The sequence below is a fragment of the Oncorhynchus masou genome, chromosome 18 (assembly GCF_036934945.1).
Source record: "Oncorhynchus masou masou isolate Uvic2021 chromosome 18, UVic_Omas_1.1, whole genome shotgun sequence".
Classification (NCBI taxonomy): Eukaryota; Metazoa; Chordata; class Actinopteri; order Salmoniformes; family Salmonidae; genus Oncorhynchus; species Oncorhynchus masou.
The window spans coordinates 24,314,594-24,341,790 of NC_088229.1; the positions used below are offsets into that span (position 1 = coordinate 24,314,594).

The 27,197-nt window shown below is 40.6% G+C and overlaps 1 protein-coding gene across 1 annotated transcript in view; it reads right to left on the reverse strand.

Annotated features, from left to right (window-relative positions):
• Window positions 1-27,197, reverse strand: part of LOC135504270 (metabotropic glutamate receptor 4-like) — a 222,141-nt gene that overhangs the window by 130,568 nt on the left and 64,376 nt on the right. The window contains exon 2 of the mRNA XM_064922669.1: window positions 7,128-7,344. Within this exon, the coding sequence (XP_064778741.1) occupies window positions 7,128-7,344 (217 nt within the window). The remainder of the gene's footprint in view (window positions 1-7,127; window positions 7,345-27,197) is intronic.

Here is a 27,197-nt window from a genome sequence, read left to right on the forward strand (position 1 = left end):
TAGAGGCTCCCCATGGTGCTCTCCACCTAGGGGCTCCAAACTATAAATCAGTGAGCTGGCTGAACTCTCCTCATATTAACTCCTGCTCCACAGGGCTGAGCCGGGGAAGCAGGAGGAATCTGCAGGGACACTCCTCTGCTCCCTCCGCCACTGGTCTCTCTCCAGAGATAGTTACGGTACAGTATGATGTGCTGCAGCTTGGCGCTGGCAGAGGAAAGTGATGCAGTGGCACAGAGAGCAGTAGTCATGTCGGTAGTGATTACATTCAGCCCCAGCGGGGGTCAAAGGTCAAGCTGAGCGTGTGTGGTCTGCTCCCTGCTCAGGGCTGACTGTATTCCCAACGCTGTGCTACGCCCACTGTAGTTCCAGGGCAAACATGCTCTCTTCTACTTCTCCCTCTCAGTTCTCTCTTGCTTGCTCACTTTCTAGCTATTTCTCAATACCGATTTATTTTCGCTTCATCAACACCTTTGCAATCTCATTGGAAAAATTGCTTTGGTTTAGCCAGAAAACTGAAGATAAACGTGGCCCATTTTAGGACACTGACACTCGTAAGCTGACAGAGGATGTGGTGTCAGCAAGGACAAGCTTCATCAGCACATGAATCAGAGTCATAATAATGACAAAATACACACGGACAATGTACACAAACAATTATCCTCTATGAAAAATGTGAATAAATAAATTACTGTTTTCTATTAAGATATACATTCATCAGCATGGATAATTCATTCAGAAACACTGACCTGTTTTGCCTCCCCATATTTGAATTATTCATGCGCATTATGTTACAAATCAGTATCCACTTATTTTAAGATTAAGCTGCCAAATACCCATCAACCTGGGGCAGATTTGAGGCCAGGGAGACAGAGTTGAATGGCTAGCAAACAAAAAGTAACAGAATCAGTCATTCCTTACAATGTCCCAAGCATGGCTGTACTACTGCAATGTGAGAACATCTTCCAGACTATTTTCTTTGATTTTCAAATACAGGTCTCAGAAAAACAAATATTATTTGAAAGTATGTTGCAAGTTATTTAAAACTAGTTAGGGATAGGTGGGACGCAAATGTCTCAACTGGCCATTTGCCAGGGAAAATGCAGAGCGCCAGATTCAAATAAAATACTATAAAATTCAAACTTTCATTAAATCACACATGTAAGACACGCAATTAAAGCTACACTCATTGTGAATCCAGTCATGTCAGATTTTAAAAATGATTTTCGACGAAAGCATAAGAAGCTATTATCTGATAGCCTGCACCATCTGCACCAGCAGTAAACAAAGGAGTTAGCATGTTTCAACCCTGCAGGCGCTACACAAAACGCTGAAATAAAATATAAAACATGCATTATCTTTGACGAGCTTCTTTTGTTGGCACTCCAATATGTGCCATAAACATCACAATTGGTCCTTTTGTTCGATTAATTCCGTCCATATATATCCAAAATGTCCATAAGTGCGTTTGATCCAGAAAAAAACTGCTTACAAAAAATGCAACGTCACTACAAAATATTTCAAAAGTTGCCTACAAACTTTGCCAAAATATTTCAAACTACTTTTGTAATACAACTTTAGGTACTTTTAAACGTTAATAATCGATCAAATTGTAGACGGGGCAATCTGTGTTCAATACAGGAAAGAAAACAAACCAGCGCTGCTTTTCACGTCTTGCGCAACTCACAAAAGTGTCCCCAGTTCCTAGTTGGCCTACTTCTTCATTGCACAAAGGAATAACCTCAACCAAATTCCAAAGACTGGTGACATACAGTGGAAGAGGTAGGAACTGAAAACTGGTTCCTATGAAATATCCCTTGGCAAATACAAATCGGGGAACAGAGAGGGGGAAAAAATAAAACATTCTGAACAGTTAATCCTCAGGGTTTTGCCTGCTACATAAGTTATGTTATACTCACAGACATGATTCAAACAGTTTTAGAAACTTCAGAGTGTTTTCTATCCAAATCTATGAATAATATACATATCTTATATTCTTCGCATGAGTAGCAGGAAGTTGAAATTGGGCATGCTATTTATCCAAAAGTGAAGATTCTACCCCGTAGCCACATTAACAAAAAACATGTATTTGATGGCTGCCTAGTATGAAGTACCAAAAACTACAACAGTTAATTGAATTAGGCTAAATATATGATCATTAGCACCTGGTTTGGAGGGCTCTTATATATGAATCTTAATATAGCCTATAGCCTTGAATTAAATACATGAGAGACATGGAATCTCCTCAACATTAGCGTAGACCACTTTTCCGACTCAAAATGACCAACACACTTATTTTCATAATGCGTGACACACAGGGAGGTACACTTGATATCAAATTCTTATACATGTATAGTAACTTAATGATTATTACAATAGCAACATAGTTGTTACATAGAATGTTCCTTTGTAAATGCATAATAATGTAGTACTTACATAAGTGGAATAAGGAACAGTCACTAGTCCTCTTGTGTACAGTATTTACAAAATCTCTCAGCTTATTGCTATGCAACTAAAATGCAATAACCAAAGTATTATGTGACATAACATGCTATTAAAATGTTGCTTCAAAAGTAATTACAGTTTTATTACACAGGCAAAAGAACAGTTTAATGTTAAGTGTTACTGAAAATGCTAATAGTAACAAAATGTGGCTAGTAGGTGCAGAAAGTAAACAAAATATCCCAGAACTGTCTTCTCGAATCAACTACAGCCAAGGTAGGTGGAAAATAGTTTGTATTCTGAGTAAACTATCCCTTTAAAGATGGTGTAGTGTTTGTTTGAAACAAGAACAGATGGACAAAGAGGTTTGAAATTGTTTTTACTAAGCATCCAAGTTGCTGTTTGCAATGTTTGCAAATAGCTTTGAATTACTCTGCAATATTTTCAGGTATTGTAAAATGAGTTGCAGCCTTTGACCTTTTCAGTGGCATATTGAAAGAGTCATACAGAAGTTGAGCGTCACAATTTATTCTTATCTGTAAAAAACATCATTGGTTTATTGGTTTGACTTGATTATGTACACCTGGGACAATGGATATCCAGAATAATGTATATTTACTAAATGTTTAGGTAAAAATGTATTATGTAGATCCAATATGACTGTTAGATAGATTAGAATAGTATGGGAGATTGTGTTTGCTCTATTCATTATCTTTCTATCTTCAACACACAGTTCCAGATACAGCCTTGCCATTAGTTGAAGGCAGCCTATCCAATAGTTTCAGAAAAGTAGTCACTTCCTGAGATCTGTATTCAAATATTTTTTAAAGTAGCTATTTTCTTAAATCCCTATTCAAATCATTTTAAAAAGTGGTCACAAATAATTGTAGTCAACTCCAAAGTAACTATTTGTTCCCCAGGAAAAAATGTACTTTCCACAAAGCATTGTAAACTATGGTAACACTTTATTTTAAGGGTCGTAATAAACCATTTCTAAGGCATTTCTAAACCATTTGTAATGCATTTATAAACAGTTTGTAATGCATTTATAAACCATTTGTAATGCATTTATAAACAGTTTAATGCATTTATAAACAGTTTGTAATGCATTTATAAACCGTTTGTAATGCATTTATAAACAGTTTGCTCACCATGTATTAATCATTACTCCCACATTTGTAAATGTTATTAGTTGTCTAGTTCTTCACAAATGCATATATATTTCCTTAAATATCGTGTTGTGTGCTTATTCTTTATCCAGCTACTGCTGGAATGTCTACCAATGGCATGCCCATTTTTGTGAGAAATTAAACTGGTCAGTAAAAAATGCATAAAGTATTTATAAAGGGCTCACTTTAGATTAGGGGCTGCAAATATACTTTACGAATGATTAGTAAATGGTTTATAAATGTGGAAGTAATGATTAATACATGGTGAACACACACTTTATAAATACCCATAAAATAAAGTGTTACCGGGCTGGATAAGGTTATATGTTACGCTGTGAGCTGTCAGATAAACCATTCTGTATTTGGTTGATGAAAATGTGACAGTAAAACAATTATCGTACGGTATGATGCGTATGATGGATGATTGTCATAATGTTGTTGGCTGTACTACCCAGTCGTTCAGTATTTTTGTTCTGTATCTATGAACGCGACCCAGTCGTTCGTGACCCCTACTCGTTCATTACTAAGGGACAGTTGGAGATCGAATTTGAATATTGAAACAATGTTGCAAATGTTGGAGAGACATACAGTTCACGGTTTATTCAAATCTCCGCTGTTGAAAACAAAATGTTATTCTAAAAGAAATGTGAGATAATGTCTAGATGCTTTTTGTAGTGGAGATCAAGTTTATAACTTCCCTGCCTGGGCTGATGTGACAGTGAATTGCACAGTCAGATGAAACCGAGTAAATAGGCATTTTAACATCATAGATTTAGCTGGTGGTAACTTGTATAATAGACAACGGCTGGAATCCGCTTTTAACCAATCAGCATTCAGGATTAGACCCACCTGTTGTATAATACTATTATATTTAACACTTGTTGTTTGATCTGTGGATGGAATGCTCAAATGGAACAGGTCTTTTATGACTGTCATTTCCTTTCATTTGAATTCTGCTGGGTCACAACATTTGAACTACCCTGAAAACTACAGACCTCTCTGCATCTAATGCTTCCTAAGGAGACACAGCTAAAGTGGCATAATGCCATACCTGAGCGCCTCCAAAGTAGATGCAGGCCATTGAGTCAAATAATACTGCAGAGATAAAAGCACTCAAAAGGTAAATTGTAATTCCCAATGAGTTCCACTGATTTGTTTGGTTCTGTTCCTTGAACAAAGCAATTATTCAAGGACAGTCTCTCACCATGACATCTGCTATACACATAAAGGGTCAAGTGCCATTCAATCTATGTTAGTGTTTGCATTGCATAGAGATGGAATCATTTAGCAGCAAACAATTGATTGCGCTTTCAAGCCAGTGGCTCTTAGGTAAATGAAAGTGCAACATTATGTACAAACATGGCATCTATGGTAGCCCTTTACATACGTACCCATATACAGGTTGAAAATGGCAGATTTGGAACGTAGTGGCTGTACAGTAAAATGCTATACATGACATCAGAGCTCTGGCTCTTCGCTTCAAAGTGTTGTATTGGTTTTGACTGACAGCCGTTCTGAACTTGAGCACCACACATGACAAGAAGTTGCCCCCATCCCTCCCGGTAATTGGGCAACTTTTGCGCATTTTTTGTTGTTTGAATAAGGGAAATGATGTAAATGCTGTAAAAGATTACTCAATGTATTTTGAATGATGAGACATTGAGGATTATAATAAATACTGTTTTAATGTCATACAAGAAAGCCAAACAGCCGTGAGTCCAAATGTGCGCAATTCCAAATCATAAACTGATGTCATATACTGTGTCACTATGTTTAATGTGCAGTTACAAGATGACACAGTGTCATACCCTTGGTTGTTCAGAACAGAATGAGCCTGTGTTTGTTTTATTACATCTAAACTCCTTTCTATGCTCACCAAAATTACAATCTGTTTCTCTGAATTGCCTTGTGGAAGTTTAACACTGTAAGATTGTATTTTATTTAACTAGCCAAGTTGGAAATAGAACAAGCATTCAAATGATGCCCACCTGACCCAGATTTGGATTTAAAATGGCCGTTATTGTATTGCGTAAACAACAACTGTAACTGTGTGATTCGCCTAGCGCCGTCCGGCTTAGGGAGGGTTTGGCCAGTAGGGATATCCTTGTCTCATCACGCACTAGCAACTCCTGTGGCGGGCCGGGCACAGTGCGCGCTAACCAGGTCTCCAGGTGCACAGTGTTTCCTCCGACAAATTGGTGCGGCTGGCTTCCGGGTTGGATGCGCGCTGTGTTAAGAAGCAGTGCGGCTTGGTTGGGTTGTGTTTCGGAGGATGCATGGCTTTCGACCTTCGTCTCTCCCGAGCCCGTACGGGAGTTGTAGCGATAAGACAAGATAGTAACTACTAACAAATGGATACCACGAAATTGGGGAGAAAAAGGGGGTAAAATGTTCGTTTTTTTAAATAAAAATAAAAGTGCATTGAAATTGCTTAGGGACAGTGCAGACTTTGGAGAGGTGTGAGGCCACTTGAAGACACCAGTTAGTCCTCTCACTCAAACCCGTGTCATTTTTTGGTCTTATGTTGCACCTACCCCACATTTTACAGGAATAGTCTTGTTATGAATGTATCCAGAGTATTTTCAGAGTACAGTAAATGCGAAATGTACATAAAATCAACAGTGTAATGTTTAGATTCAGTCAGATTTACTCACATTGTCACACCCTGACCATAGTTTGCTTTGTATGTTCTATGTTTTGTTTGGTCAGGGTGTGATCTGAATGGGCATTCTATGTTGGATGTCTTGTTTGTCTGTTTCTGTGTTTGGGCCTAATATGGTTCTCAATCAGAGGCAGGTGTTAGTCATTGTCTCTGATTGGGAGCCATATTTAGGTAGCCTGTTTTGTGTTGGGTTTTGTGGGTGATTGTTCCTGTCTCTGTGTTTGTTTGCACCAGATAGGGCTGTTTTTGGTTTTTCACATTTCTTGTTTTGTATATTGTTCATTTATCATCATCATCATTAAAGATGTATCACAATAACCACGCTGCGTTTTGGTCCGCCTCTCCTTCAACAGAAGAATCCCGTGACACACATTTGATCTAGAAATGTTCCCATTATCTCCAAACTGTTCCCTTTCAATTGCTACAATGATTATGCATTTAATATTTTATGTAAAAAACATTTCAATTTAGCCCTGTCCATATATGCCAATTCCCACGAGTGTAAAGAGTTAAGTGATTGGTTTCATTTTAATATGCCAAATTCAACCATGATAATGGTGTATCCATATAACTAAATGTAGATTTTTCATGTCCATAAACTGCAGAACTTTAGCATTGCCACTTAAAAGCATAGTCCCCCCATCAATACAAATCTACCTAATTTATCAGACAGGTTATCAGGTTAGCGACACAAAACATTGGTAAGTTTCCATACCTGACCAATTTGTGAAGCCATGTGATGCCATAATAGGTTTCTGATTGCAGGAGCCAATAATACATCATATTTCTGTAAATTAGACACAGCATGCATGTGGAACAGTGAAAAATATTGTTCAGGAGAGATGGAGATGACTCACCCTCTTCGCGGGATTTCTGTATGAAGGCATCCACACCGCTTTCTCCATAGTTACCCTCTGATGCTACTGTGGAGACATAGTTCCAGCGCATGGCTTTAACTATATCCACCATGGCCTGTGCCTGGTAGGTGTCCGGGGGCACGACTCGGGAGAAGAAGTCGTAGCGCGTGTTATCACTCAGCTCCGGAGCCGTGGAGGCATAGCTCACCTGGGGGATCTGAGGAGAGAGTGAACAAGAGAACATGGTGTGAGCACATACTGTACTTCCAGTTTATAGCACAGGAGGTTGGTGGCACCTTCATTTAGGAGGACAGACTCATGTCAATGGCTGGTGTGGAATGGTATCAAATACATAAATACATAAAACACATGTTTGAGGCCATTCCATTCGCTCCTTTCCAGACATTATTATGAGCTGTCCATCCCTCAGCAGCCACTGGTTTATAGTATTGCGATATGCTAGGAGGAATGTTGGAAGTTAGAACATCTGAATTATTCACAATTATTCATTAATTGCCACTTATTACAATTGTTATGAGATTTTGTTGTTATGGGATTTTGTCAAGTCGGCTCTTGTTCAAGATTAGTACTGTAGGTCATTTCTAATTTACAGAGGTAATCAACACCTTTGTGAAAGACTTCACTTTGTGAGTAGGCTGTCAGCTCTTTGTTTTCATATTCGTCCCCGAGCTTACAGAATATATGTTAATAGCTGAGTTGCAAAAATGTAGAGGCTTGATTAGCTGTGTTAAAATCAGACTTATATAATGTCGAGGCTTGATTGGCTGTGTAAAAAGCTGACTTCTAGAATGTAGAGGCTTGATTGGCTGTGTTAAAATATGATTTATATCATGTAAAGGCTTGATTGGCTGTGTTAAAATCGGACATTATTTAAGGGGTAAGAGCTTGTAATAAAAGAGATCCATTGTAATAAAACTAGTTTGTAAGGGGTCATTTCATATAAAGTAAATCTAGTATCTAAAGGGAAGGGTCTTTGGTACGATGATGGTAACATAATTGAGCAGTGTATTACACATTTATGAGCTGAGTTGTTTCATTAACCACCCTTCTCATTTCTCTGATGTTGATCAATACTATCAAACGATAGACGTACACCATGCTTGTAAGGTCAAATTATGAAGTATAGAGATACATTCTGGGTTTATCAAATTTATATGGGAACAGTGTCAAATAGCTGATGAAGAGGTATGCTTTAATGTTCATTCAGGTTACTGCTGAGTAAATGGACTGAGGTGATCATCTGGATTTTACTCCATATATGGAGGGTGTACCTCAGAATAATGTCTACTGTATTATTCTTCTGGGATATTACACTGAAAGTTTGACACCTATAGACAGTTGATACAACTGTTTCAAAAATGAAGAAAATCTACCACAAACATTTAGTCTCGGTCTGCTCACTCTCACAACTATACCTATACCTACAGTACTATTACCTCAATTAGCCCAACTAACCGGTGCCCCTGTACATTGACTCTGTACCGGTCATTTTACTGTCATTTTACTGTTTTTTAAATTTGTATTTCTTTACTTATCTATTGTTTACCTAATAGCTATGTGTTACTTAAATCTTGCACTGTTGGTTAGGGGCTTGTAAGTAAGCATTTCACTGTAAGGTGCAGGTGACAAATAAACTTTGATTTGATTTGATATGATTTGAACTATGTGCACAGACTTGGAGCCGCTATGGTGTCATATCGTACTCTACAAAAGTGATCACAGCATTTCTCAAGAGTTAAGAAAACTCTGAGATTAAAGCTCAAATCAAGTAGCACAAAAGCTATGATCAAATTAAAATGTGATTCTAACAGACTAGAAGTGATTCATTTGTGGGTGATAGATGTTAAGAGAGAAGGGCCTTTGTTCCAGGGCCTGTGATAACACATTTTAAAGAGCCAATTAAAGCAATAAACACCCTCTCTAGTAGAAAACTACCTATGTGGGATATTAGAAAAATTTCTTCTTGTGTCAAAATCGACTACAAAGTGTAAATAGGATAATTCTGGTCATAAAGTCAGTCTCGTCCAAAACTGAGATTAGCGAGATAATTAGGAAAAAATGGTATGTCACGGAATGAAGTGTACTGTAACAGTTTTCATTGGGTTGGGTTTATTTCAACCCTGCCCACAGCAGGCAGGACCCAAGTAATCATCAATTTCAGCGCAGCTGCACAAGACCCGATCTTAATGCTCATGGTCAATTTGGTTTGACAGTCGATATACCTATGGGGCTAGTTAAAGACCATAAGTAAATAATACAATTTATATAGGACAATATTTCAAATACACTTCAAAACCTAAATCCAACCATAAATAGTATAAAATAATTTCAAAATATTGAAAGCATTTAATGAGACAACGAAAACGTTATTCCATCTACATCAGTGCCGGGACGATACCAGTAACGCGATACTCGTTAGTATCGTGGCAAGGAAACAAAACACGAAGCGGAATTAAGGAAAACAGCTCCAATGTGGTAAACAAACATCTTTATGTTGTCACCCAGAGTTACATGTACTTATTTTCCAAGCTATATAAGCGACCAAATAGTTTGTTCTGCTTCGTGATTTCATTTTTGCCATGGAAAAAATATTGTGATATTGTCCCTGTCCTAATTCACATTATTGTAATTTATTGACCGTCGCTAACTAGCCCCACAGATAGACTATCCAAAGTCAAACCAATTTTTCCACGGTTGCACACCAGCCAGCTGAAGCTAATTGGTGAAAGAATATGGCTACCCTGCTAGCTATTCGAAGTGACTTCAAGACATAACACCTGGTTAGACTGTTTCAAGTTATCTACAAGGGTGAGTTATTGTAACTGTTTACGGTTTTGGCAGAGGAAAAGTGCAAACACTTACCAGGTTTTAACAAACACAATAGACACCCGCATAAAAGCATGCCTCCAAGACCCAAATCTCGATCTCAATTGAACATCCTAATAAGGAGAATTCAAACCAAGGCTAAATCAGGAAGTGCAGTCCTCCTTTAAAGTAACTTGACAAGGCAGTCTTGTGTTTTCCCGGCGTTCATAAGGGCCACATATATACTTTTTATTAGTGGAGAGAAGATGAATATGGTGTTAATGTACAATGCATTCAGAAAGTATTCAGACCCCTTGACTTTTTCCACATTTTGTTATACTACAACCTTATTCTAAAATTGATTAAATTGTTGTTTTTTCTCATCAATCTACACACAATACCCCATAATTACTAAGCAAAAACAGGTTTTCAGAAATGTTTGCCTTTTTTTAAATGAAATATCAAATTTACATAAAGTATTCAGACCCTTTACTCAGTACTTTGTTGAAGCACTTTTGGCTTTGAGTCTTCTTGGCCCTCGAGTCTTCTTGGGTATGATGCTACATGCTTGGCACAGCTGTATTTGGGGGATTTCTCCCATTCCTCTCTGCATATCCTCTCAAGCTCTGTCAAGTTGGATGGGTGAGCGTAGCTGCACAGCTATTTTCAGGTCTCTCCAGAGATGATTGATCGGGTTCAAGTCGGACTCTGGCTGGGCCACTCAAGGACATTCAGAGACTTGTCCCGAAGTCACTCCTGCATTTTCTTGGCTGTGTGCTTAGGGTTGTTGTCTGTTGGAAGGTGAACCTTCACCCCAGTCTGAGGTCCTGAGCGCTCTGTCTCAGCCTCCAGTATTTATGCTGCAATAGTTTATGTGTCGGGGGGCTAGGAATAGTCTGTTATATCTGGAGTATTTCTCCTGTCTTATCCGGTGTCCTGTGTGAATTTAAGTATGCTCCATCTAACTCTCTCTCTGTCTCTTTCTCTTGGAGGACCTGAACCCTAGGACCAGGACCATGCCTCGGGACTACCTGGCCTGATGATTCCTTGCTGTCCCCAGTCCACCTGGTCGTGCTGCTGCTCCAGTTTCAACTGTTCTGTCTGCGGCTATGGGACCCTGACCTATTCACCGGACATGCTACCTTGTACCTGACCTGCTGTTTTCGACTCTCTCTCTTCCGCACCTGATGTCTCTAACTCTGACTGATCAGCTATGAAAAGCCAACTGACATTTTTACTCCTGAGGTGCTGACCTGTTGCACCCTCTACAACCACTGCGATTATTATTATTAGACCCTGCTGGTCATCTATGAACGTTTGAACATCTTGGCAATGTACTGTTATAATCTCCACCCCTCAGAGCATGGTTCCTCTCTTGGTTTCTTTCTAGGTTCCTGCCTGTCTAGGGAGTTTTTCCTAGCCACCGTGCTTCTACATTTGCATTGCTTGCTGTTTGGGGTTTTAGGCTGGGTTTCTGTATAGCACTTTGTGACATCGGCTGATGTAAAAAGGACTTTATAAATACATTTGATTGATTGATTGAAATTTGATTTAAGTTTTGTAGGCGAGGCTACCTATTTAATTATTTAATTCATGGATTAAGCATCAGCCCTCATTCTGATCTTGTTCCCAATGATCAGTGCTTTAGTTTATTATGTTGCAGTCAATCGGTTCTGAATTTGCGATGCACCATGTTTTTCTGTGCAAAAGCCTTTGGATTTGAACATTTGAACAGTTTTGGTGTGTGTACTAGGCTATTTGATTTATTTATACACATTACATGACCAAAGCATGTAGACACCTGCTGGTCGAACTTCTCATTCCAAAATCATGGGCATTAATATGGAGTTGGTCCCTCTGTGCTGATACACTGCAACACCTTCCAATCTTCTGGGAAGGCTTTCCACTAGATGTCGGAACATTGCTCATTGCTCAATTGGAACATCAGCGTTCCAATTCATCCCAAAGGAGTTTGATAGGGTTGGGGTCAGGGCTCTTTGCAGGCCAGTCAAGTTCTTCCACAATGATCTCGACAAACGATTTCTGTATGGACCTCACCTTGTGCACGGGGGCGTTGTCATGCTGAAACAGGAAAGGACCTTCCCCAAACTGTTGCCACAAAGTTAGAAGCACAGAATTGTCTAGAATGTCATTGTATGCTGTAGCGTTAAAATTTCCCTTCACTGGAGAGGCCTAAGAGGCCAAGCTTGAACCATGACAATCAGCCCCAGACCATTATTCCTCCACCACCATTACAGTTGGTACTATGCATTGGGGCAGGTAGCATTCTCATGGCATCTGCCAAACCCAGATTCATCCGTCAGACTGCCAGATGGTGAACCTTGATTCATTACTCCAGAGAACGTGTTTCCACTGTTCCTGAGTCTAATAGCGGCACACCTTACACGACTCTGGTCTACCCAAGAAAGCCATTTATCAACTGCAAAACATACATAATTCTGCAGCATGGGTACTCGTGGTCTCTGCACTAGTTTTAAATCAATTCATGATTGTGCGCCCCAATACATGTCAGATTGTACCCAGTTGGGTCCCTCAGGTCCTCTAGCACTGGCCTTTTAACTATCCCAAAGCCTATGACCAAGAGTCATGGAGAGGCAGCCTTTAGTTACTATGGCCCCAGCCTCTGGAATAGCCTGCCAGAGTACCTGAGAGGTGTGTATATATAGTGTATGTTATATAGTGTATGTGTGTATATAGTGTATGTTACAGCACTTTGGTTTCACTAATAAATGTGTTGAAATGGAACCAAATTATCTGTTTCTGTCTTCAGTCCTTTTTAAATAGCATAGATGGGCTATATGAGCTAAGGTTGAATGTGATTGTAAGGGGTGCGTAACTGGTGGCAGGGAAGTCAGACGCAGGAGAGTAGAACTGGGTAATAACCAGAGCAGTTTAATTATCAAAACCAACGGCATCCAGAAATACAGAATATGGGTACAAAACTCGTCGCGCACCAGTCACAATGTGCACAAGCACTTACAACAAACAATTTCACATAGTATGCAGTTTAAGTACAGTGTGGCAATAAAGTATTTAGTCAGCCACCAATTGTGCAAGTTCTCCCACTTCAAAAGATGAGAGAGGCCTTTAATTTTCGTCACCTACAAACAAGCAAGATTTCTGGCTCTCACAGATCTGTAACTTCTTCTTTAAGAGGCTCCTCAGACCTCCACTGGTTACCTGTATTAATGGCACCTGTTTGAACGTGTTATCAGTATAAAAGACACCTGTCCACAACCTCAAACAGTCCAACTCCAAACTCCACTATGGCCAAGACCAAAGAGCTGTTTTTCTGCAAAGGGACCAGGACGACTGATCCGTGTAAAGGAAAGAAAGAATGGGGCCATGTATTGTAAGTTTTGAGTGAAAACCTCCTTCCATCAGCAAGGGCATTGAAGAAGAAACGTGGCTGGGTCTTTCAGCGTGACAATGATCCCAAACACACCGCCCGGGCAATGAAGGAGTGGCTTCGTAAGAAGCATTTCAAGGTCCTGGAGTGGCCTAGCCAGTCTCCAGATCTCACCCCCATAGAAAATATTTGGAGGGAGTTGAAAGTCCGTGTTGACCAGCAACAGCCCCAAAACATCACTGCTCTAGAGGAGATCTGCATGGAGGAATGGGCCAAAATACCAGCAACAGTGTGTGAAAACCTTGTGAAGACTTACAGAAAACATTTGACCTCTGTCATTGCCAACAAAGGGTATATAACAAAGTATTGAACTAAACTTTTGTTATTGACAAAATACTTACTTTCCACCTTTTGCAAATAAATTCATTAAAAATCCTGATTTTCTGGATTTCTTTTTTCATTTTGTCTGTCATAGTTGAAGTGTACCTATGATGAAAATTACAGGCCTCTCTCATCTTTTTAAGTGGGAGAACTTGCACAATTGGTGGCTGACTAAATACTTTTTTGCCCCACTGTATGTAGTAACCTAGTATATGTATAACCTAGTATAGTATTCGGACAATGCCAGTATCACTAATATCCACTGATATTCGTGTAAATCTGCTCATATTCTAAAAAATCCTGAACAGAAGTCCCATCTTTGTACACTGAAGCTACAGTACCACTATGTGTCTGTTCACACTGAACTGCAATAGCCACTGTCTATCTTGAATCATTTATTTGAAACAAGGTGAGTCGTGGTTACCTGAGGAGAGAGATATGTGTGAGCTATGACTCATGCTGCTGAGTTCAGCTCTGCGTACTATGTTCCGGAATGAACTGATGCATTTCGCCAGTCTGTAGATCAGTGGCTAAACCTCTGCAATACAGGAGTAGAGTTAACCTGCAACTACAGTACAGTATTCCTCTGTGGTCTAGTCTGACTGCTGTAGCGCTATCCTCCTTCCCTTCTCTCCTCTCCTCTCCCTGTCTCACACTGTAGTTGGCTTTGATGTGTTCAGCTGCAGCTCCCATTGATCCTGCCACTAGTGTGTTCACAAGCTGTGCCCAGTGCCTGCAGCCCCTAACACCCACGTCAGCCTTCCTCCCGCTCCCCTATTCCTCCATCCACACGGATGTAGCGGTTAAATTATGCAAATGAACAACACCACCGCAGTAGAGCATCATTTCAAGTGACACCTGAAAAGTAAGTCACTATTGAAGTATGGTTTTGTCCCTTAAGAGACATCATCTCAATCCTTGGAATGTTAGAGCAAATATGTGTCACGACTCGTCTTGTGTGAGCAGAATACCATGTAGGTGGATGTGCTTGATGTGTAATGACTGATGATAGAACATGAGATGAGTCTGATAGGAATGGTCCTTAGTCCTGTCACCTCAACTCCTTGCTCTACAATGACAACAGGCCAAGCCGTCCTTCCAGCCTGAAAAGGCCACTGTGTGTCTCTCTGGGCACTCTGTGTGTCATAATTTTAGAGCTCACGGGGACACTCAAACGTCAGTCTTGTCTGTGGTCTATTGCACATGTCCGGAGGGCTCCCTAGGAACCGACAGAAGTCACCAGACTTAAACAGCTGGTTATGAGGGGGCACTGACACGGCCTGCAACTGAAACATGCGGTCTCTCCTTCACTGCAGCCGAGGTGAGTAAAACATTTAAACGTGTTAACCCTCGCAAGGCTGCAGGCCCAGACGGCATCCCCAGCCGCGCCCTCAGAGCATGCGCAGACCAGCTGGCTGGTGTGTTTACGGACATATTCAATCAATCCCTATACCAGTCTGCTGTTCCCACATGCTTCAAGAGGGCCACCATTGTTCCTGTTCCCAAGAAAGCTAAGGTAACTGAGCTAAACGACTACCGCCCCGTAGCACTCACTTCCGTCATCATGAAGTGCTTTGAGAGACTAGTGAAGGACCATATCACCTCCACCCTACCTGACACCCTAGACCCACTCCAATTTGCTTACCGCCCAAATAGGTCCACAGACGACGCAATCTCAACCACACTGCACACTGCCCTAACCCATCTGGACAAGAGGAATACCTATGTGAGAATGCTGTTCATCGACTACAGCTCGGCATTTAACACCATAGTACCCTCCAAGCTCGTCATCAAGCTCGAGACCCTGGGTCTCGACCCCGCCCTGTGCAACTGGGTACTGGACTTCCTTACGGGCCGCCCCCAGGTGGTGAGGGTAGGCTACAACATCTCCACCCCGCTGATCCTCAACACTGGGGCCCCACAAGGGTGCGTTCTGAGCCCTCTCCTGTACTCCCTGTTCACCCACGACTGCGCGGCAACGCACGCCTCCAACTCAATCATCAAGTTTGCGGACGACACAACAGTGGTAGGCTTGATTACCAACAACGACGAGACAGCCTACAGGGAGGAGGTGAGGGCCCTCGGAGTGTGGTGTCAGGACAATAACCTCACACTCAACGTCAACAAAACTAAGGAGATGATTGTGGACTTCAGGAAACAGCAGAGGGAACACCCCCCTATCCACATCGATGGAACAGTAGTGGAGAGGGTAGTAAGTTTTAAGTTCCTCGGCATACACATCACAGACAAACTGAATTGGTCCACTCACACAGACAGCATTGTGAAGAAGGTGCAGCAGCGCCTCTTCAACCTCAGGAGGCTGAAGAAATTCGGCTTGTCACCAAAAGCACTCACAAACTTCTACAGATGCACAATCAAGAGCATCCTGGCGGGCTGTATCACCGCCTGGTACGGCAACTGCTCCGCCCACAACCATAAGGCTCTCCAGAGGGTAGTGAGGTCTGCACAACGTATCACCGGGGGCAAACTACCTGCCCTCCAGGACACCTACACCACCCGATGTTACAGGAAGGCCACAAAGATCATCAAGGATAACACCCACCCGAGCCACTGCCTGTTCACCCCGCTATCATCCAGAAGGCGAGGTCAGTACAGGTGCATCAAAGCTGGGACCGAGAGACTGAAAAACAGCTTCTATCTCAAGGCCATTAGACTGTTAAACAGCAACCACTAACATTGAGTGGCTGCTGCCAACACACTGACTCAACTCCAGCCACGTCAATAATGGGCATTGATGGGAAAGGATGTAAAATATATCACTAGCCACTTTAAACAGTGCTACCTAATATAATGTTTACATACCCTACATTATTCATCTCATATGTATACGTATATACTGTACTCTATCATCTACTGCATCCTTATGTAATACATGTAACTATGCCACTTTGTTTACATACTCATCTCATATGTATATACTGTACTCGATACCATCTACTGTATCTTGCCTATGTTGCTCTGCACCATCACTCATTCATATCTTTATGTACATATTCTTTATCCCCTTACACTTGTGTATAAGACAGTAGTTTTGGAATTGTTAGTTAGATTACTTGTTGGTTATTACTGCATTGTCGGAACTGGAAGCACAAGCATTTCGCTACACTCGCATTAACATCTGCTAACCATGTGTATGTGACAAATAAAATTTGATTTGATTTTGAGAATGACAGACGAAGTATCCTACAGGACACAGATTCAAGGAACACTGTCCTCACACCTCACCTCCCAATCTTTGCTCCACTTTTGTCTCTTTTGAGGTTAAGTGAAACTGTTTCCTGTCTCCTTTGAAAGGAAAATAAGTGTTCTGGCTGTGAAGAAATGGAGAAACTTCAATCTGTGTTCTGTTCTGCCTCCTAACTGAACATCATTAAAGGGGCTGCTAAACTGTATTTGGAAGCTGCTAACAATGTCTTATTTTAGAGCTCTTGAATATTCACTATTTCACTTTCATTTAACTCATCAAAGACTTCCACCTACATCCAACAGAGTTCTCTCTCAAGGATGTGATTGCATTGTAGTGCACAATTCTTTTTACTATCCTAGTGTGTTTTCACCTGTGCTTTTGTGTTACTTTGAAAGGAAATAAATATATAATAGTACATGAGAAAAGACAATGGACTGTTCCTGTCACACGTTGTGGGGTTGCGGTGCCACCCACGAGGATCACTCAGGCTTTCCTCCCAGGGGAGCTTATCTAAACACAGAACACACATAAATCAGGATAGCTGCTGACATCACGCATCAATGTAGACTACCTGCAAGCCTCGCTTCCATTGTTCCTCTACAAAATAACAGTTCTTACCTTTTCAAGCTTTAAGAAAATGTCCCAAACTTCGCTTGAGTAAAGATGTATGGGACTATCCAAATGAAGTATTACCAAGACTATGAAACATAGCATTTAAGTTTTGGGGTGCTTCATAAATCCAGTAATAGCAAATGGACTCCCTTTAAGAGTTGGGAGTTGATTACAGGGTAGAACAATGACATTAAGCAAAATGCTGTTAATTGCTAAATGTTGAAGAGGGATACAGTGCCTTGGGAAAGTATTCGGCCCCCTTGAACTTTGCGACCTTTTGCCACATTTCAGGCTTCAAACATAAAGATATAAAACTGTATTTTTTTGTGAAGAATCAACAACAAGTGGGACACAATCATGAAGTGGAACGACATTTATCATTTATTGGATATTTCAAACTTTTTTAACAAATCAAAAACTGAAAAATTGGGGGTGCAAAATTATTCAGCCCCCTTAAGTTAATACTTTGTAGCGCCACCTTTTGCTGCGATTACAGCTGTCAGTTGCTTGGGGTATGTCTATCAGTTTTGCACATCGAGAGACTGACATTTTTTCCCATTCCTCCTTACAAAACAGCTCGAGCTCAGTGAGGTTGGATGGAGAGCATTTGTGAACAGCCGTTTTCAGTTCTTTCCACAGATTCTCGATTGGATTCAGGTCTGGACTTTGACTTGGCCATTCTAACACCTGGATATGTTTATTTTTGAACCATTCCATTGTAGATTTTGCTTTATGTTTCGGATCATTGTCTTGTTGGAAGACACATCTCCGTCCCAGTCTCAGGTCTTTTGCAGACTCCATCAGGTTTTCTTCCAGAATGGTCCTGTATTTGGCTCCATCCATCTTCCCATCAATTTTAACCATCTTCCCTGTCTCTGCTGAAGAAAAGCAGGCCCAAACCATGATGCTGCCATGTTTGACAGTGGGTATAGTGTGTTCAGGGTGATGAGCTGTGTTGCTTTTACGCCAAACATAACGTTTTGCATTGTTCAATTTTGGTTTCATCTGACCAGAGCACCTTCTTCCACATGTTTGGTGTGTCTCCCAGGTGGCTTGTGGCAAACTTTAAACGACACTTTTTATGGATATCTTTAAGAAATGGCTTTCTTCTTGCCACTCTTCCATAAAGGCCAGATTTGTGCAATATACGACTGATTGTTGTCCTATGGACAGAGTCTCCCACCTCAGCTGTCGATCTCTGCAGTTCATCCAGAGTGATCATGGGCCTCTTGGCTGCATCTCTGATCAGTCTTCTCCTTGTATGAGCTGAAAGTTTAGAGGGACGGCCAGGTCTGGGTAGATTTGCAGTGGTCTGATACTCCTTCCATTTCAATATTATCGCTTGCACAGTGCTCCTTGGGATGTTTAAAGCTTGGGAAATCTTTTTGTATCCAAATCCGGCTTTAAACGTCTTCACAACAGTATCTCGGACCTGCCTGGTGTGTTCCTTGTTCTTCATGATGCTCTCTGCGCTTTTAACGGACCTCTGAGACTATCACAGTGCAGGTGCATTTATACGGAGACTTGATTACACACAGGTTGATTGTATTTATCATCATAAGTCATTTAGGTCAACATTGGATCATTCAGAGATCCTCACTGAACTTCTGGAGAGAGTTTGCTGCACTGAAAGTAAAGGGGCAGAATAATTTTGAACACAGACACTTCCACACTTTGACAGAAGGAATTAAACTCCCCAGCCAAGCTCCTCTCTGACCCATGAGAGAACATGAGTTAAGACAAACTAGAGAAACCTTTGCTTGGATAGAATATTGTACCATGCACACATACAGCCCAGAGAACACCTTTTACATCTTAAACCATAGGCACTGCCAGGTGTATCAATGTGGCTTGGAATTGTATCAAGATCAAAGAGAGATACCTAAAAGCAGATTCCTATATATAGAGAGTTGGGTCAATGCGGTTTCTGTCTGAACCTACCGAGAGCGTTACTTTGTCTTCCATAGCCGTTGCTAAGTGAAAATTGACACTTCCTCATTGTACTGTTAATTTCTTCTAGTTTTCACAACCTATGAAGTGAAAGCAGATATGCAATTTGTTGACACCACAACACAGTACAGACTTGGACACACATTATCCCGAATGCAAAAGAAACACTTTGTTTTGCTTGTTTACAGTGGGTCATTTCATAGGGAATTGTCAGAGGCCCTCTCATACTGTTACATCACCAGAATTTCAAGAATAAAGGCGTGTTGTAAAATACAACGGATAGGTGCAGAAAAATACTCTGTTGTTTTACAGGGTCAGCCATAGTAGGACTCATGGGGTACTGTTTTCAGCTTGTCAGCTAGGGGATTTGAACCCGCAACCTTTTGGTTACTGGCAGAACACTCTAACCGATAGGCTACCTGTTGCTAACATGGAAGTTGTTCTAAGACCTGGCCAAACTCCTCATCCACTTTCTCTAAATCAGCAAAGCTTTTTGCCCTCAATAGCCAGGTGTCCACTGAATTAAACCTGATCTCCTCTGCTGAAAACGGACATTTCCCACAGATTTGTTATAAACATGATCAGAAAATTGAGGGAAAGGCAATGGTGTCTAGTATCCTGCCCAATTTAGGAATGACCCCCTTACCCCTCACCACTCCCTCAGCCCTCCACATCCATTTGATTTCTAATGGGCTTGTGGGAGACATGCGTAATTACAGCGATGGAGTCTCAAGCAGATTTTTTTATGCAGTTTTAATGTTCAAATCGCTTGCTTTTGAGTTCATTTGGAACAACATCAATGCAGAAGTAATGATGTTTATTAGAAGCCTACAGAAATAATATACATCTGAACTGTGTGGCTGGCAATGTAACATCTGAAGCATTATGGTTGGCACTGAAACTATTTTGCTTGGTGAATATTTCAGTCAAGTCTGTTTGTCTGACTGTGCATTTGCCAGCCATGCAGTGAAACAAATAGTACAGGTTTATGACATGAAGTGATTCATGTCTATTTGATATGGATGTCTGAGATTGGTGAAGTTAGCTACCAGTCTGCCAGGTGGCTGTCTATCCAATGAATTGTGCTTTACTGCTGTTCCAGATAGTGCTTTCTGACTGTCACTATATATCCTTAATATGTACTAAAATGACCGTCCGGGACTAATACCCGGGGTAGGCTATGTCTGTGGCTCTCTTTGCGTGGTAGAGCAGCACAGAGGGATTTAGTCAGATGCCCCCACAAATACTGTACCATGACAACACACACAACGACAGTTTCACTTTATCCCTCAGGCTGCCAGTCTCCCAGTAGGGGTCTGCAGTCGAACATGGGCTAGATTGTTAATGGTACGCGGGGGGCTTCACACATGTCTGTCAGGTTCAGTTATTGGCAAACCCTGTCACGGCAAGTCCATCTGCTCTCAGTTGGCTCTCAGAGGGTCCCTGCAGAGCTGAACACCACATGCTGCAGCCTCCTCATTCGCCTCAGTCCCCAGGCTTAGGTTACAAACGATGGAAACTTCAGACACCTTCAGACACAGAGCAGACTCCTCCAATCAATTAAGAAGTCTCCAAGGAGAGTTACTGTAGCTACTGGGTGGGATTCAAGGTCTCCCATTGCCTGACAGAGTGAGGGATTCTGTTGAGAGGAAGGAGAAGAGGGTTGTTCTACAGTGGCCCTGAAGTGTCAACTATTGTTTAAAAAGCATTAGCCTTCAAATAATGGTATAGATGGCTTCTATGGTTGATGACGTGTCCCACCTTGCTTCCTAACTTCATCATCAACATCAATTCATCTTCAAAAAATATATATGGTATGTGGCAGAATGAGACATATTCTGCCAAATTTAGAACTGACTCAACAGACCCACAGTCCTCTACACAGGAACATGAACAAAATATATTTCTCTCTCCTGTCATTTTTGCAATCCTCCAAGCAGCAATAGCTTTGTCATAAAATGCCTTGTTTGCTCTGTCTCAGGGTATGAGAGATTCCGTAACACAAACTCCTCCAGCAGCAGGCAGGTGACTAGAGACCCTATGCTCCAGTCTGTGCTACCGGTGTTGTCCATCCTGGTTGTAATACTGAATCACAGAAGATTTCTACTTCTACAAGTAGACTCTTTGGCTTGACCCTATACTGAATGTATGCCGCAGACCCATTCTCCCATTTGGGACAATAAAGTAACTGCTATTACTACTGTCTAATCCTGTGAACTACTGGAACCAATGCACTAAATACTATGAAAACCACACTATGATATTTCCATTGTGTTTAACTATGATGGATATTGTGAGGCTTCGGCGAGAAAGATGGGGCCTGGGGACCCAAAGGGGACAAGTCTCTCTCATAGGATAATTTGCAGCTCTTGGCTTGGAGTCCATAATTAATAGATGTTCTGCCTAGAAAGCTGAGGACTCGAGAACAGGTTTTGCACTGCATAATATCAAAAGGGACACCTTTTTATCACCACCGTTTCAATTGTGAAAATGTCAAACGCCCGAAAATAGGGCGTTTATTGTATACCTACTGTATCTCTGACAGTTATTGTGTACTGTGCTTTTTCTCTAAAGCCCATTGCAGTGTTAACTGGGTGATGAAAACTGAGTGGTGAAAGTTCTTTTTTAAATTTAAGTTTCAGAAACGAATAACTCTGACAATTAACTTCGAAATGTGTTGCTAGCCTCCTAAATGTGACATATACGCACTCACGTGGTATTTCAGGTGATATACAGTAATTACCACATATACAATGACATAATGGTTATATATTAGAGTATTACATCAAATGATTTGTGAGACACTGTCAGCTCAGGTGCTATTTAATGTTAGTCATCACACCACACTAGGCTACCTCTAATGTGTCTGTGTGAGTAGCTCTGATCCCATCTTAAGAGTCATTGAAATGTTAGTTATTCACCACTGTGCATTGCACCATTTAGGATCACCTGCATAAATACTGTATATCCCCATGATATTCACTGAGTAAATGAGAACACTCACATAACAGAAAGCATCACTAAGCAAGTCATGCCTGAATAAGCTAATCTTCCAGCTCACTCCAGAATGGCGAAAAAACATAGCTTTACAACAGGTTTGGAAGACAGTCAGTCTATTTCCGCTCCGTAGTGTCATAGCCCACAGCATAAGACAACTGGGTAACCTGAGCCAAGTGGAATAATTGCTATGACCAACAGTGACGATGTAGGAGACTGATGCCAACATTTTTTTAATTGTGTCTGAACAAATCAGAGCTTCCTGTTCAGTGGATGACACCCCTGCTGCTCAGCTTCAGGTCTGTGACAAGCGTTTTCACAGGATATGGGAGATGACAGATGTTGTAGCATAATGGTGAAGGGTCTTACTAATCAATACTATGCTAACTTCTCCTATATTTAATGAAAAAAAGTATTGGGCCATGAATATGCATACTGTAGCTGTGTGAGATCATAAAGGGACGACCCACATTAAAAAATACTATAGTATAAATACTATAGTATTTGCTGTAATGTTTTTGTTGACTTTACTGTAGTATTCACTGTAGTATGCTGTACTATTAAGTGTTTTTGTATGGATAATACTGTTTACTATAGTATAGTACAACATTCTACAGTAAGTACTACACATGATCAAGGGATACGACATATAATATTCTACAGTACACTACAGTTTACTATATAATTCTATGGTAAGTACTGTAGTATTATATAGTAAATGTAGTATTTTTTTCATGTGGGTATGGGCATGATGTATTGTTACAGATACTGAGCAGATGATATAGGGTCTTCATCTTAGACCTGCTCAGGTAGTAAACTGTTGTATGCAGTAGTCTTACTTAAGTCTTAGCTATGTGATTGTTGAGTTTTCACTAACCAGCAGGTTGATTTAGAGGAGTGCCGCCATTATCAGAGAATGATGGAATCCATTTGACGCCATGGTACAGTGTTTCCTCCTTTAGAAGTTGCATCATACATACTGTGGCACGTCACTTAATTGTAAGCCATTTTTTCTGTTACTGCAAGTTATTGCTAGTTTGACCACCAGAGGGCATCTATGAGAAGCATTTGATAGTTTTCCGTATTGGAATTACCAGATAATTTAAAACCTTTCTGTAATAACATAGTATAGGTGATTTATTTTAAGAAGATTGGCTTAATTCATTTGATTAATATTATAGTGTTTCTATTCAGAGAAAAATTAACAACAAAACCGTTAGGATGGAATGCAACATATGGCATTGTACAACTTGATGGTCGGGAGTAGGCTACAGGATTGGAGGATTCTAAATTGTTTGCCTTCATTAGACAACTTTGTTTCAATATTTCTGTAAATCAGTGATATATATTCCCATAGTAATTCGTTATGGATCCATGACTAAATCAACATCTGTATTTTGAAAGAGTATTTATTTATCATTATTTTATTCACGAAATATGTTTATTTGTTTATAAGGCTAGTGTGCAGTCTACAATACATACTTTAGTAAACATGGGAAAGTACGTTATTCCTTACATAAGGGAGAGCAGGACATGTCTGTACTAGAGGTTGACCGATCATGATTTTTCAACGCCGATACCGATTATTGGAGGACCAAAAAAAGTCGATACCGAGTAATCGGCCGATTTAAAAAATATATATTTGTAATAATGACAATTACGACAATATCTGAATGAACACTTATTTTAACTTAATATAATACATCAATCAAATAAACTTAGCCTCAAATAAAATGAAACATGTTCAATATGGTTTAAATAATGTGTTGGAGAAGAAAGTCAAAGTGCAATATGTGCCATGTAAAAAAGCTAACGTTTAAGTCTTCAATATTCCCAGGTAAGATGTTTTAGGTTGTAATTATTATAGGAATTATAGGACTATTTCTCTCTATACGATTTGTATTTCATATACCTTTGACTATTGAATGTTTTTATAGGCACTTTAGTATTGCCAGTGTAACAGAATAGCTTCCGTCCCTTTCCTTGCCCCTACCTGGGCTCGAACCAGGAACACATCGACAACAGCCACCCTCGAAGCAGCGTTACCCATCCACAAAAGCCGCTGCCCCTGCAGAGCAAGGGTAACAACCATTCCAAGCTTCAAAGCGAGTGACGTTTGAAACATTATTAGCGCGCACCCCGCTAACTAGCTAGCCATTTCACATTGGTTACACCAGCCTAATCTCGGGAGTTAATAGGCTTGAAGTCATAAATAGCTCAATGCTTGAAGCACAGCGATGAGCTGCTGGCAAAACGCACTAAAGTGCTGTTTGAATGAATGCTTACGAGCCTGCTGGTGCCTACTATCAGTCAGACTGCTCTATCAAATCATAGACTTAATTATAACACAATAACACACAGAAATACAAGCCTTAGGTCATTAATATGGTCGAATCCGGAAACTATCAACTTGAAAACAAGATGCTTATTCTTACAATGTAATACGGAACCGTTCCGTATTTTAGCTAACGGGTGGCATCCCTAAGTCTAAATATTCCTGTTACATTGCACAACCTTCAATGTTATGTCATAATTATGTAAAATTCTGGCAAATTAGGCGGCCCAAATGGTTACATATACACTGAGTCTACGTGCAATGAACGCAAGAGAAGTGACACCCCCCTATCCACATCGATGGAACAGTTGTGGAGAGAGTAGCAAGTAGTGGAGAGAGTAGCAAGTTTTAAGTTCCTCGGCATACACATCACAGACAAACTGAATTGGTCCACTCACACAGACAGCATCGTGAAGAAGGCGCAGCAGCGCCTCTTCAACCTCAGGAGGCTGAAGAAATTCGGCTTGTCACCAAAAGCACTCACAAACTTCTACAGATGCACAATCGAGAGCATCCTGGCGGGCTGTATCACCGCCTGGTACGGCAACTGCTCCACCCTCAACCGTAAGGCTCTCCAGAGGGTAGTGAGGTCTGCACAACGCATCACCGGGGGCAAACAACCTGCCCTCTAGGACACCTACACCACCCGATGTTACAGGAAGGCCATAAAGATCATCAAGGACATCAACCACCCGAGCCACTGCCTGTTCACCCCGCTATCATCCAGAAGGCGAGGTCAGTACAGGTGCATCAAAGCTGGGACCGAGAGACTGAAAAACAGCTTCTATCTCAAGGCCATCAGACTGTTAAACAGCCACCACTAACATTGAGTGGCTGCTGCCAACACACTGACACTGACTCAACTACAGCCACTTTAATAATGGGAATTGATGGGAAATTATGTAAATATATCACTAGCCACTTTAAACAATGCTACCTTATATAATGTTACTTACCCTACATTATTCATCTCATATGCATACGTATATACTGTACTCTATATCATCGACTGCATCCTTATGTAATACATGTATCACTAGCCACTTTAACTATGCCACTTTGTTTACATACTCATCTCATATGTATATACTGTACTCGATACCATCTACTGTATCTTGCCTATGCTGCTCTGTACCATCACTCATTCATATATCCTTATGTACATATTCTTTATCCCCTTACACTGTGTATAAGACAGTAGTTTAGGAATTGTTAGTTAGATTACTTGTTGGTTATTACTGCATTGTCGGAACTAGAAGCACAAGCATTTCACTACACTCGCATTAACATCTGCTAACCATGTGTATGTGACAAATAAAATTTGAATTGATTTGATTTGATTTGACAATTACACCTGGTTAATATTGCTTGCTAACCTGGATTTCGTTTAGCTAAATATGCAGGTTTAAGAATATATACTTTTGTGTATTGATTTTAAGAAAGTAATTGACGTTTATGGTAAGGTACAGTCGTGCAACGATTGTGCTTTTTTCACAAATGCGCTTTTGTTAAATCATCCCCCATTTGGCGAAGTTGGCAGTCTTTGTTAGGAAGAAATGGTCTTCACCGAGTTCTCAATGAGCCAGGTTAGCAGGCAATATTAACTAAATATGCAGTTTAAAAATATATATTTGTTTATAGCTTTTAAGAAAGGCATTGATGTTTATGGTTAGGTACACATTGGAGCAAGACAGTCCTTTTTCGCGAATACGCACCACATCGATTATATGCAACACAGGACACGCTAGATAAACTAGTAATAACATCAACCATGTAATTATGATTGATTATTTGTTTAATATAAGATATGTTTAATGCTAGCTAGCAACTTACCTTGGCTTCATACTGCATTCGCGTAACAGGCAGTCTCCTCATTGAGTGCAATGTAATCAGGTGTTTAGAGCTTTGGACTAGTTAACTGTCAGGTTGCAAGATTGAATCCCCGAGCTGACAAGGTAAAAATCTGTCATTATGCCCCTGAACAAGGCAGTTAACCCACCGTTCCTAGGCCGTCATTGAAAGTAAGAATGTGTTCTTAACTTCTTATGGCTGCAGGGGCAATATTGAGTAGCTTGGATGAAAAGGTGCCCATTGTAAACAGCCAGCTCCTCAGTCTCAGTTGCTAATATATGCATATTATTATTAGTATTGGATAGAAAACACTCTACAGTTTCCAAAACTGTCAAAACATTGTCTGTGAGTATGAAATAAATATATTCACTCACAAGCTCAGCCTTTTGTTAACAACACTGTCATCTCAGATTTTCAAAATATGCTTTTCAACCATCAAGCATTTGTGTAAGAGGTATTGATAGCGAGCATAGCATTAGCCTAGCATTCAGCAGGCAACATTTTCACAAAAACAAGAAAAGCATTCAAATAAAATAATTT